The 13,657-nt window shown below is 43.8% G+C and overlaps 1 protein-coding gene across 1 annotated transcript in view; it reads left to right on the forward strand.

Annotated features, from left to right (window-relative positions):
* The window catches only part of UQCRH (ubiquinol-cytochrome c reductase hinge protein), a 119,133-nt gene that overhangs the window by 17,191 nt on the left and 88,285 nt on the right, over positions 1-13,657 (forward strand). The window contains exon 2 of the mRNA XM_086952345.1: positions 9,276-9,308. Coding sequence (XP_086808471.1) covers positions 9,276-9,308 — 33 coding nt within the window. The remainder of the gene's footprint in view (positions 1-9,275; positions 9,309-13,657) is intronic.

The following is a 13,657-nucleotide window of genomic DNA, read 5'->3' on the forward strand; positions in this document are numbered from 1 at the left end:
TGATTTAATTTTAAAATGTTCTGGTTATGTTGTCTCATGTAACTTTTTTCGAAAACCGAGCTGTATCACCCAGGTCTGGCCCAAATGTGGGTCCCTTGCACGTTGTCTTCTTGGCCTCCGTCTCAACTTTCAGACAATGGTCATATAGGCCCAAACTGGTCGGTATGGTGGGTGGGGGGGATGGGCGTTGTAGTGCCTGTTAAGAGGGGCCTGGTCTGGCAGTTCAGGCTGAACTAGTCCACATGGAGCAGGGCCACAGCTGATTTGCATATGGCTTGTTCCTGTTTGAGACGGCATGGTGGGCAAAAAAAATTGGACTGAAGTCCAGAGTAAATACCAGTGGCTAATATTAATTCAAGCAATCCACCCATCAGTTTTTTGTTTTCCTCAGAGCCATGACTCTCCATGCTTTTTTTTCATAAGACTTGCAGCTATCTTAATTGCACTTTTATCTCATCTGTTGATGTTATCCACCATAGTTTTAATTGTAAATTAATCCTCAGCCACAATCTTGCACATCTTACTTTTACCCCATTGTTAGGTCGACCTCTGCCAATGCGCTTGCGCATTGCAGATGGTCGATCTATAATGGTCAAAACAGGAGCTGAACCAGGCAGCCGGATTTCGGCAAGTGCACGTGCTCGTGCACGAGTTTGCCATTTGCTCTCCAACCTCATTTCAAAGGAGCTCTCCCCGCCTCCTCTCCCCCGCATACCTCTGCGCAATGCCTTCAAAGGGATCACCTCTGCAGCCCCCTGTCGCCAGGCTTCCCTCCCACTCGCTCACTCCCCTGCAATATAATTCCTTTCGTAGGACTCTCCTTAACAGTCCTTCCAACGTAAGTTGCGCCTTTTTACATGAGTGAAAGGATGGTGAAGGGATACAGCTCTGATACTTTATCGTTCAATGCTCGGCATTCCCTGTATGCTATGCTTTTGTCGGGGTGAGTATATTTATTGAAACTGCAGACTGCAGTTCACTTGGAGACACCTAGGCTAGGGGCTGGAAGTGACTCGGCTGGAGCTGGTAGTGTCAAGGTCTAGGCCCGTTTTCATGCAGAATTGCCTGGGCAATCGCCAATTCACACCTGTTCCTCGTACACCTGCAAGACAAAAGAAGCCCTGCCTTGCATATCTGCGGGGGGGGGGGGGGACGGGCGCCACGGAGGATGGGGCACCTTCTGAAAAGTGGTCAGGTTTGCAGCCACGGGGAAAGGGGGCTTCGACTCTCAGACGGAATAAGAGCATTTCAGCACACTACATGCTCATTCTAAAAATAGACCCTATTATTTTGTGGGAAATAATACCGAGCCCATCCATAGAAAAAATGCAAAATGTCACATTTGAAATCTGTGAAACGTAAAGAATACCATCTCTGCACCTGCATTAGCCACTGGGTATCTAGGAAAAAGTTGTTATTTAAGCTTTTAGAATGTGCTTTACATTTATTTACTTACAATACTTTTTTTTAAATTTGAAATTTACGCGCCCAAACTCGTTTCTACTTTTTTATGTAAACATGCTCACATTCTCATTCACATTTTACAAATCACTTTATAGACAAACATCACTCTGGGGCAACACTCATGGCCAACACCGCATTACTTAGGGACAACCTAACCTCACTCATGGACACTGGCACACTACTTACGGACACCCCCACGCATCAATAGGGACATCAGCGCCTCACTCGGGGACACCACCACATCACTGAGGGACACCACCACATCACTGAGGGACACCACCACTCATCACTCGGGGACACCACCACTCATCGCTCGGGGACACCACCACTCATCACTCGGGGACACCACCACTCATCACTCGGGGACACCACCACTCATCACTCGGGGACACCACCACGCATCACTCGGGGACACCACCGCGCATCACTCGGGGACACCACCGCTCGACACTCGGGGACACCACCGCTCATCACTCGGGGACACCACCGCTCATCACTCGGGGACACCACCGCTCATCACTCGGGGACACCACCGCTCATCACTCGGGGACACCACCGCTCATCACTCGGGGACACCACCGCTCATCACTCGGGGACACCACCACTCATCACTCGGGGACACCACCACAATACACTGAACATAACATTCACAAAAGTTTTTTAGTAAAGTTTAAGATATTGCCATAATAAATTAAAATTACTTTTATTTAAGTTTTAAGTATTATTTTAGAAAAAACAATTATTTGTTATATCAATACATCTAAGTCACGTTAATACTAAACATGTTGCATTACAAATGCGATAACACTCTACCCTCTCAACACTCTTTCCCCTCTACGCTATCACTACTCTCCCCTCTCAACACTCTCCCCTCTCAACACTCTCCCCTCTCAACACTCTCCCCTCTCAACACTCTCCCCTCTCAACACTCTCCCCTCTCAACACTCTCCCCGCTCACCACTCTCCCCGCTCACCACTCTCCCCGCTCACCACTCTCCCCGCTCACCACTCTCCCCGCTCACCACTCTCCCCGCTCACCACTCAGCACCCTCCCCTCTCACCATCCTCCCCTCGCCCCTCTCACCCCTCGCAATGCCTTTTAATATTATAAAAGGAATTGCCATTAACAATGCCAATAGCTCAAAATCTCGCTATTGGGAGACCTATTGCATTGTAAATGCTTGTTTTTAAGTTTGTCTTTACACTGAGGCAGACCTCCAGCGTAAGTCAACCTGTATTTGCAACCAATCAGGACACACAACACATGATTATCACAGCGACTTTATTTTTGCGAAGTAACAGCCCCTACACTGAGTAATATAATCAGACCAAAACCAGTTCTCCAAAGGACTCAGATACTCGTTCCTGGGAGAGATTCCTTTGTGAACCATTTTATTGGTTCTCCCCACCAACCGTTTATCTTTAGAAAATGCAGTGCGAAATGCAACTGCATTTCTTACTTTTTCCAAAACGTGTTGTATCCTGTTGTTGCTCCTATTTACCCTTGGGTAACTTTCCGACATAACACATCTTTTAACATTTTACTCGCAGTTTTTGTATTTGCACAGTTATTAAATCCACCTTCAACTAAAGCACAAAGAGGCCAAGTAATTGGCAGATAGCCAATAGAATACAATTTACTGCAATAATTAACCATAACTCTACATTAACCAGTGCCAAGGCAATACCACATCAATGGCTAATTTCTCCCACGGTCTTTTAGGATGTTTCACGACTCCATCTGCCATACCACGTATCTTCAAGTGTTTATCACTGTCTCAGCAAAATGCTTCCTAAAGTACTGGGTAGTCATTCTTTTAATGCTTGCCCACTAGTATTCTTCTGTGTCTTGTTTTGTGTCTGTCATACCAAAATGTCTATTGCTGGCCTTTGAAAAAATATGAAAAACAGAAAGGGACCCTGAAGCCTAAAGAGGTTAAAGGGGGAGGGAACAACCCACCAGGGCAAAATGCATCAAGAACAACATGAGAAAGGGAGTTCCCAATTTTTTAGGAGGACCCAGAAAGGACTGTTCCAACAGTAAATAAGTCGCCCACAGAACCGCTCAAGAATCTCAGATCTTATATCATTTATTTATATCCATAGAAAAATAGAACACATTTCAATTAATTCAGTAAGACATACAATATTTTATAAATAGAGATCAAAACAAAGAGATATAACATCAGCCCACGGGACACAAAAAACACTAAAAATTGGCACACAAATCATACACTCATTCTATCAATTACTGACTGATTCACAGACCATACACATTCATACTATACTCAATCAAAAATCACATATACTCCAACAACCACTGAAAAGCGCCGACGCGCGTTTCGGAACAGTGCCAATATGGGAAATTCCTTCATCAGGGCGCATGACATAAAAAGCAAGATTCGTTAAGGTCTCAATGGAGATCCTATGACAGCATGATGTAGAACAGGTCCCGGATAGTACATGAGGGCAAGGAGAGCATATCAAATATTTTTGAAGGTGGGCTGCTCACAATGAGAACCCAGCTCGTATGCAAAATGAGGACCGGGGTATCGACGGTTTACCCAGATCGGCGATGGTAAAGATATAAAAGTGGCTGCACTGAAGAATTCATCTGAGCGATAAAAACAGGCTGAGAAAACAGGGAGGGTCTAGGTCAGACAACTTTCCAAATGCACGGCGTCCAAAGAGATGAACGGGACGTGAAGAAAATTACAAATGCACCGAGGCTCCACAATGTAATTCTATAATGCGGCCATGGATCAGGCCAACAGCTACCCAGTCTTAGGGGAATGGATTTCAAACGAATACTTGTAAAGGATTCTTTCCGCGATTCACGAAGGGGGTCTGCCACCCAGCCCGCCGGGTACACGTCTTCACGTCTTCCTCACAAATGCTCAAATCGTCCACATCTTGACAATAGAACTGTTTCTGTATAAACCCACTTTTTAGATGGTCCGACATTTATTAGTTGTATTGACCATCTTAATTAGGGCTCTACAATTCCTGTTGCCTGAGACAAATTGTGTTCGGAGACAACAAATCTTTGTCTGTTTTGGACAATTACACACTGACTATTTTTTTCCCTATACTTTCTTGTGACACAAACCTCTAGACTTCGATTCAGAGCCCAATAGAAGTCTGCTGCAGAGGCAAAACACATAGTTTCCAAATGCACACGCTGTTTATCATATGCAGTTTCTTTTTTTTTTTAAGTTTCAGAGTTGGGCGAATGGTATGGAAATAAAGGAATGTCAAAGCTCAACTTAATACATACAGTCTTAGTACATGGGGATAGTGGTATATTCATAGGGATGGCATAAAAGCCATGCTACAGGCAGATCCATGGCTTGTTATGGGTTCTGGCATAATCCAGGCCAGATGTTTATCAGAACTCCTTTATAATGAGAACATTTCCATAGTGTCTTCTCACTGCATAGCAAGTGTGACAAGTGTTGTTTTTCTTAATTTATTTTTATTTAATAACAGAGCAGGTGATATCTGTGCATTTCGTTCCAAGGGCAAGTAGATTTCTTTAAGTGCAATACTAGATCCACATTGAATAGCTGCTATTCCTACACCTTTTGTTCAGCCAAAACACTTAAACAAAAAAGCGAAAAAACCATGTTGCCCTCATTTCTTCATACTCTGCTTGTACCCCTGCTCCCTTCTTTAAAGGAAAACTTGGTAAACTGTCAGCTGTTGATAATTTTTTTTCAAAACTGGTTTTATTGAATCGCAGAAATAAACATCCACAGTGCTCCGAACCCCGGAGGGACTGTGACTACAATCACGGGTCATGCTGTGCGATACTTTTAATGAAAGATACCCTCCACCCTCCCCCCCTAACTACCCAACCCCCCCCCCCGTCCTGCAACACTCAGTCTCCCCAACACTGCTATGAGAAGCGTACAATCATACATGAAAAGAACCGAGCCTCAATATGCCCTCTACATCTGCCCTTCCTCGCTCCTTGGCGGCAGTGGGGGCTCCAGCCACAATCCCCTATAGTCCGCCCATCTCTTCCATATCTTATAGTGTTTTGTGGGACAGCCTCTGGCCTCTAACACCGGCCGCTCCAGTCCCATGCAAAAGTCCAGGCCTTCCTTCCACCCGACCAACTTAGGAGCCCCAGGGTCCTTCCAGGCCTGAGCCACATCACGTTTGGCCAGTGTTAGTCCCAGTAGTAACAAGTGCCGTTGGTACACATTCCCACCTACCCCTTCAAGCACATGGAGCAGGCCCAATTTCGCCGTGCGAGGGAGCTCCCACCCCAGCACCTCTGACAAACAGTCCCACACACCCTTCCAGAAACTCGCCAGGCCACAACATTCCCACACTGTATGCAACAGGGTGCCTAGCTCGTGGCCACAACGCAAGCACGCCGGGGACTCAATCTGCCCTGCCTTCCACAATCTCTCTCTGGTATAATATGCACCGTGCAAGTATTTGAATTGTATTAGCCGTAAACGGGCTGCTACTTCTGCTCCCCTGGGGGACTCAAGAGCCTCCCGCCAGTCCTCCTCCTCCAGTTCTCCCACATCCTGCTCCCATCGATCTCTTAAGGGCTGTAGGTCTGAGGAGCAGTATGTCACTAATGTTTGGTATATTTTGGATATTTTATGGTCCTCCAAGTCCCCCAGAAAGACTTTCGCTTCTATCGGGCTGAATTCGGGTAGTGTAGCCAAGCCCTCCAGCGCGGGCGCCAAAGTATGCCTAAGCTGTAGGTAGCGAAAAAACTGGGTGTGGGGCATATTGAACTCTGCACTGAGATCCCGGAAGGTTTTAAGCGTGGTGCCTCTAAGGACCTGGCCCAGAGTAGAAATTCCTATTAAGTCCCAGCTCCTAAACCCTGAAAGGGACATCAGGGCCGGCAGTTGCCCGTTATGCCAGAGCGGGGTCTCCCCAGTCAGCTTTCCCCACCATCCCATGCAGCGCAGTGCCTGCCGCCATATCTGGAACACCACTTGCGTTGCTCTAGGCAGTCTCTTTCGTAGCTGGGGTGAGTATAAGATCGTATGGAGGGAGTCAGGTTCCATCAGAAATCGTTCTAGGGCATAGGGTAGCTGTTGATGATTTTTTTTTTTTATTTTATTTTTTTTTTACACTCTGGAAAACACTCTGTTTTGAATCAGCACTCCTATGACATGGCAGCAGTCTTCACCAAACACGAAGCTCTCTCATCAGCACAACGTGTCAGCTGATACCTAAGGTTTAAGGGGGAGGGGGGTTACACAATTGTATTGCCAACACAACTCCAAATTAGTTGCTGGCTGAGTTACATGAATAGGCTGGCTTCAAACCGTTGTTAAAGACCTCACAAACATTCTTCATGATCTGAAAGCCACAACATATGATATCATGACACCCTCCGCTGTGAAGTTCTTCTACAGACTGATCCTACTACTACTAATGGAAACAGTCCTTGACCATGATAATCTTGGAAGCAATAAACCATCATACTCCCACCACTACTACAAAAGATTGAGAAAGCGGGCTATAGCATCAGAAATACATGACTCTTTGCCATGTGCACCATTGTCTTTATTTTATAATCGCACTGTTTGGATTCCCGAGGAGTGCAGTATTCCAATTTGGCGGCCCCCCTTTATGTATACAGCATCAGGTTTAAAGGGGGCCTAATATGATTAATTGTGGACCGAAAGTGTGCTAAAAATAAATATCAGTGCTAACTGTATCTGACCTTTGAGCCTCCCTGGAGTAAGCTTAAGCTTGGGCAACTCCACCTTGCAACTCCTTGAAACTGAAAACCTACAAATGAGGTTACCTGGAAATTTAGTGAGATCACACTAGTATCAGGCTCCCGTGGTTCCAGGAACAAGAGTTAGTACCAGTCAAAAGAACTTCCAGTTACCCTTGAAACCCATTTGCTGCGGAGGACAGGCCTGATACACATGGTATTTTAACTGCAAGATCAGATCAAAAAAATAATTTCCTATACAACTAATATCACTAAGATGGCAACTATCTAATTAATGGATAGCTCAATACTTAGTCCTAACAGTTGCAACTCTTGCCTTGTGGTCCTGTACAACCAGTTGGCAGCCTTTGTTACAACCAGCAATTTCTCTCTCACAACCATTTATTACACAGTGTCTTCTCAGACACTGTTCTCCTTCTATCTCTCCAACCAACACTTGCTCATCTGTAACGTTACCATGAAAGCTCCTCCTTGCAAATGGGTGTCCGAATTCACATATACTCTGGCTAAAGCACAACTCTAGAACGAAAAGTTCCAAACAGCCGGACATCCATCAACCGGAATGAATTGACTATGCTTCATCAAAGCGTAAGTATTATCCTTTGTCAGCACCACCAAAAACCCAGAAGCAAACATGGCTAGCCAACTTGACACTAGATGGGTTAATTCTGAAACATATCCATAAGTTATTGACAGCGATTCATCACCTCCCGCAACCACTCCTTCATAGTGTAAATATAATTGAAAATCCAGACATCCTGACGAAAGCTTAATAAAGCCCTCTCTCTGAGACAAATTTCATATTCAGATTTTGTACTATTGTCTTTGCCATGGCTGCACCCTACTCTTTAACAACCCTAAAGCAGTCGGAGTCTGATTGCTCGGCGCTGAACCTTACTCTTTTTTGTGCGAGTTTAGCAACTGTCCAGGCTCTGTGACTCGCCTGCTTTAATAGGATTCCCCCACACTCTGTTTTTTGTTTAAATATTTATGTGGATTCTAATCTCTTGTACCTCCCTGCCAGTGAGCAATTGTAGTAAGCCATCATTGAACACTACATGGCATCTAAAGAGACAAGAAGAGCATGGGTACAAGGAACTGCTGTAAGAAAGAATAGGAATTAACGTTTAGGATTCAACAGGAATAGTATAATTTTGAGCTTAGTGTTGGCTTGGTATCACCAACACAAAAGGAATTTCTGTTTTTAGCTTCCTTAAATAATTGTAAAGAAATCAGACATTTTTAACCAGAAGGTCTGATTTGAATACTCATTTGTTACGCCATAGGAAAATGTTATTCTCAATCATTTTTGTCACACATCTGTCAGTGGAAAAGTGAAAGCTGTTGCAGATGCATACATATATTTCAAGCTTCTGCAAAGAATCTGTCCATTTCTACCTGACTTCCAGTGGATAAGGATAGTAAAGGTTATTTGTGGAATCAAAGAGTGATGTTCCACAAAGTGCACTTCTATATCCGACACACAAAATCATCCTAGTATAGTAATGTAACATAGCGACAAATGTTTTCCAGTGATACCCTCATAAAAAGGTATTGCAAAAGACAGCAGATGTTATGGGAATCACTTTTATATAACACATGTTCACAAAAGGTTTTTTGGCGCTTTAACAAAGATCATACGATCACTGATAGAATTAATAACAAAGATCATACGATCACTGATTGAATTAATAACAAACTAAATGAGGGAAAGAGATTCCCTCATTTGCATAAGGCCATGACCCCATGTCTGGAGATAGCGCCAACGCTTTCAGAACGACAAGAGCTGCACAGGCGTCTGCTGTTATTGGCTACCAACTGTGGGACGGTGTGTTATGTGGTATATACTTTCTTCTGCATATTTAATAGAGGTTTTCCATTTAATTTTTTCAACTTGGTGCCTTTTTTTCGTGTGTGATCAAAACAATATTTTCAGTCCTGTGTGGTGACCTGTAAACCTCCTGCACACTTTGTCTCTGCTACCCAATGTTAATAGGCATAAATGCTCCACTGAGTGTCTTTCTGTCTTAGATGTTTGGTGTTTGACATATGACTAATAACCTTCTTTTATAACACTTGTTTTCCTCAGGAAGAAGAGGAGGAGGATGAAGAAGAAATGGTGGTAAGCCATATATTTCTTAAAAATACAGTGAGCAGTTTAATTTTTAGGTTGAGCCTAGAGTCTGCGCTGCTCTGTGAGACTTTTACTTGAGTATGGAATAGAAGTCCTACCCACTCTCTGCCCATATTTGTCATTGGCTTCTCTCGTTTGTCCTTCATAAATGCAGGCTTCTGATTCAGTAATCGGCTTGTTAGTCCCACCTTAGTACTGCCTTTTTCTTCATTTGTAACCTCATGGCGACTGGCCCTTTTACTGCGGTTGTTACAAGGTGCGCGTTCTTAAGTTTGTAAGCACTATTTTCTTTATTGACTTTCTCTTATTGCAGGCACAACGTGCTTTGCTTACATTCAGCATGCCATGCCCGGCACGCCATATATTTCACCATTCCTCAGGCTCAGAAGATGCGGCATGTGACGCTAGGTGCCATAATGTATGGGCAAAAATGTTTTTACAGAACGCGCCACACGGGCCTTTCCTCTCCTTGCTGAGGCAAACTGTCAGCCACCAGCAACGTTCCTGCCCCACTGCTGCCCTTCACTAGACACCACCCGTAAAATCAGGTCCTCCCACCCCCCTGCCCACTCTTTACTCGTTGTCAAAGCCTCCATGCCACTCTCCAGGATCGTAACTGTTCTCCTCACACCAGCACATTTCCTCAAGCAATTTTTCGTTTTATGCACAGTTGGATGTAAGCCAGGACCGTGGCTCCTACTGTCTCCATCAGTATCCTTTTTGGACGTTTGAAAGCTACCCAAGCATGTTCAAGCGCCTATTGAGATGACCCCTAATCCGTATGATGGAACATGCAACCCTACCTCAGGCGCAACCACGATATAAGTACAATCAATGGCAAAGCCAGTAGGTCTAGTCTATGAGAGCTATTGGCTTGGGCAATGTTCTGTAGCCATGCTGTACAGCAGCGCAAATCCTTTGCAGTATGGCTAAAACTAATTTTAAAAAGCACTATGATGCAGCCAGGGCAAATGCATTAGCACTGTATTAATCATAGTGAGGTCCATTGGAATCATGCAGCAGGGGAGGGCCAAATTATGTGGCAGAGTCGAGTAAATTATAGAGCAAGAAAAGGTCAAGTATGCGGCAAAATAAAGTTCATTTTGTGATCGTTTTAGTTAATTATTTTGTCATTTTTACACTTGTAAGCAATGTCTGGGCTTTAGTTGCACTTCACTATTAGTACATGTTTAACACTCCACTATATCAATAATCAATGGAAAGGTGGCTTTGAAAGGGTCTTCCGCTATGCTGCAACTCTTGTTGCTGTATTTTTAGCAACCTTTGTGCCGCTTGAGCTAGAAACAATTTTTTTGTTGTTAAAATCCACAGATTATGCAGCAGATCGTGGATTATGTGGCAAATGCAGCAAATCTATAATTATGCTAAATACGCACAATTGCTTAATTCCAATGGCCTTGATCATAGTTCTTCTTTTAGTGTTATTTCTAGTCATGCTGCACATTTTCCATGCTTTTATACAGCATGGCTACAAATCATTTTCAAAGTCTACAAGGCTGTACAGCATGAACAAAAGCGAATGGCAGAGCCAGTAGTCTCAAAGGCGAGACCTATTGACTTTGCCAAGCGTGTTAACATAGTTTCCCAAATCACGTGTTGTGGAACAAAAAGAATGTTATCTCAAAGTCCGTGCTTAAAATGTTAAAAAAAAAATTGTGTTTTTTGTTTGTTTTTGGACATGTGATGCAAAGGGGAGTAACATCTTTTAAGAGGCGCGTCTTAATTGGAGTCCCCATCATGAATAGCACTGCATTGAACTTATCAACTGAGAGCTTTAATGTTAAGGCAAGTGTACTTTTTTGAACTTCTCACTTGCCAAAGGCAACCAGGAAAGGGGTAGACAAGTTGGAGAAGTGTGGCTCACCGGTTAGAGGAGGCAGTCCCTGATGAAGAGGTCAGACCCGGGACCAGAGTTAAATCCCCGACGCGGCCGGGCCTTGAGCTCAAAAAATGTCCACGGACTCGATAATTCTCGCCTCGGTACCTACCCGAATCGTGGGTTCACACTCTGCAACTCTGGGCAATAGCTTGCTTAATCTCTACTACGGCCCCACCGCGATGGGATGCCTGGTTTTCACCTTGGGGATGCCCAGTAGGGGTAATCTCGCAGGGAAAGGCCAGGACGGGTTCCCATAGCAAGCGCCTTGAGACCTTACGGTGAAAGGCGCTATATAAGAACGTATGATTTATGATTTTTGATTTAAGGTGCAAGTAACATGGTTGAATCTTTTTAGACCCGACTTGACTCGTACAGGAGAGTTTTGAAGCAAAGGAGTGGCTAGTCTGCTAGCCGAGCTCAATGTTAGCACATTACTGAACTTCTTTTTCACCTGATTAAGACCAGCATCACTCGTTGACAGGCAGTGTGTAAGGTGAAGGGCTGCCCAATGTAACTATGGTGCGCCCAATAGTACATGCAAAGTAATGTTAATGTGAACCTCTGTGGACATTAGACTGTGCAAATACAGCTGCAAACTCTTGAAGTTGGCTTTAATGAAAAGTGCATCTTAAATGACTGCTGAGAGAAGGCCTTGTAGGTCAACGTAAATTGAGTTCTATCAGGGATCTATTATTTGAGTTATTCACTCTGTGCACTGTGCTTGTGCCCTAGTCAGCAGTCTCTTTGACCCATATTTCTCTTGAATTCTAGGTGAAGTTTGCTCAATAAAACACAATTTGAAATTAATTGTACGTGAAGTTGACCCATATAGGTGCTAATAGTGTAAGGGTTCACAGGGAAGAAAATGAGTCAGTTTTGACCCAGGCCGATGATTTGCCAAGAATGGTACAAAATTCAGTTACTCCAGTCACCTGCTATGTTTTAACTTAAGCTGCGTCAGTCCTGGGTAATGTTTACTGTCCTACGTTTTTAAAGTTTCGTTTTATGATCTGTTGGGCACCAAATTCCACAGTGAGATCCGTTCTTAATATAAGAATGGTGATCACACGCAGCTCCACCAGTAACTTCGAAAAGGACATAGGCCTGTGTCCTTAAGAAAATGTGGCCAAAGGTATATTATTGTGTTGATATAAACAAAGAAATGAACATATACTTGATAAGTAATATGACTTCTGTCCGTCCGGACAGGATTTATTTTTCAATACGTGCAGGGATAAAAAATGTTTCTAGGAGAGAATGTCAAGTGGGCACAGCCGTGACCCTTAACATACAAGACAGAACAACAAAGAAACAATTTTAGACAGAGCAGGCGAATGCGTCTGCGTACTTATATTTTAGTAGGGCAGACATAAAGTATCAGAAAAAACGCTCCATTGCAATTGAAAATTTCACATAAAGTATTTGCATATGGGGTTTACAAGTCGACGACGTTTCGATGCCTATAGAAATAAAGGCATCATCATCAGGACAAGAATTGACCTTATTTTTGTCTTGGACACAAGCAGTATTAAAAGCCTTTTCAATACATTTACTTTAAATACATATTTACAAATAGGAAAAAAGTGGGAAGAAACAAAAAGAATAACATAAGTATTTCGGCATGTATCAAAGATCCCTTTTCATTAAATATATGATCTGTGAAATGCAGGTGGAGATTTAAAAAGTATTGGGGCGTTAACGGCGCAGTGACTATAATAGTGTTGACGGCGCAGTGGCATGGGAAATAGGGGGAACAGGCGGGCGTTACAACTAACATAAGTTAAATTATTTCTAAAGGTCTGGCTTTAAGTGCGCAGCTAGTTGTGCTACTGTGAACTGGCAGTGAAAGTGCACGCATTATAGAGCACGGCGAAGGTGGGATCCGTGATTTTAAACCTTGAGTGCATTCATGCCTGAGGGTCGAGTGCATTCATGCCTGAGGGTCGAGCATTGTGCATATACTGATCTTGGCATTATGAGCACCGCAAATTGTGTCCACGTAGTGAACGGTTTGTCAAGCACGGCGATAGTGGTTATATCGAACATAACAGGCGTGCCTATGTGGTGGAGAGTTCAGTGGAGGCTGTAGTAAGGGAAAACATGGGGCATGCACGATAGTGTGACAATCGAGATTGTACATACATTGTGACCTCTGAAGGCTCCGCTTGCAGGGATCATTCCGAGGTTGGAACATCCGGATGGATCTATAACCAGAAGTGGGGCATTATAAATATAGGTGATGCGCATGCAAAGCATGTACCAACGGCGGAAGGGCGGTAATTTACCTGGATGAAATCATCCAGTCAGTGTATTTTGTCACTGGGAGGTCATGTGGCATAATTTATTTACCGGATACATGACTGGGTCGCTAGAATAGCGGAGGAGCAGAATGGCTACCTAACGGGGGTAAAAAGGATTGTCTGGATCAAAATGAGAC

Source organism: Lissotriton vulgaris, chromosome 1_1 (assembly GCF_964263255.1).
Source record: "Lissotriton vulgaris chromosome 1_1, aLisVul1.2, whole genome shotgun sequence".
Taxonomy (NCBI): Eukaryota; Metazoa; Chordata; class Amphibia; order Caudata; family Salamandridae; genus Lissotriton; species Lissotriton vulgaris.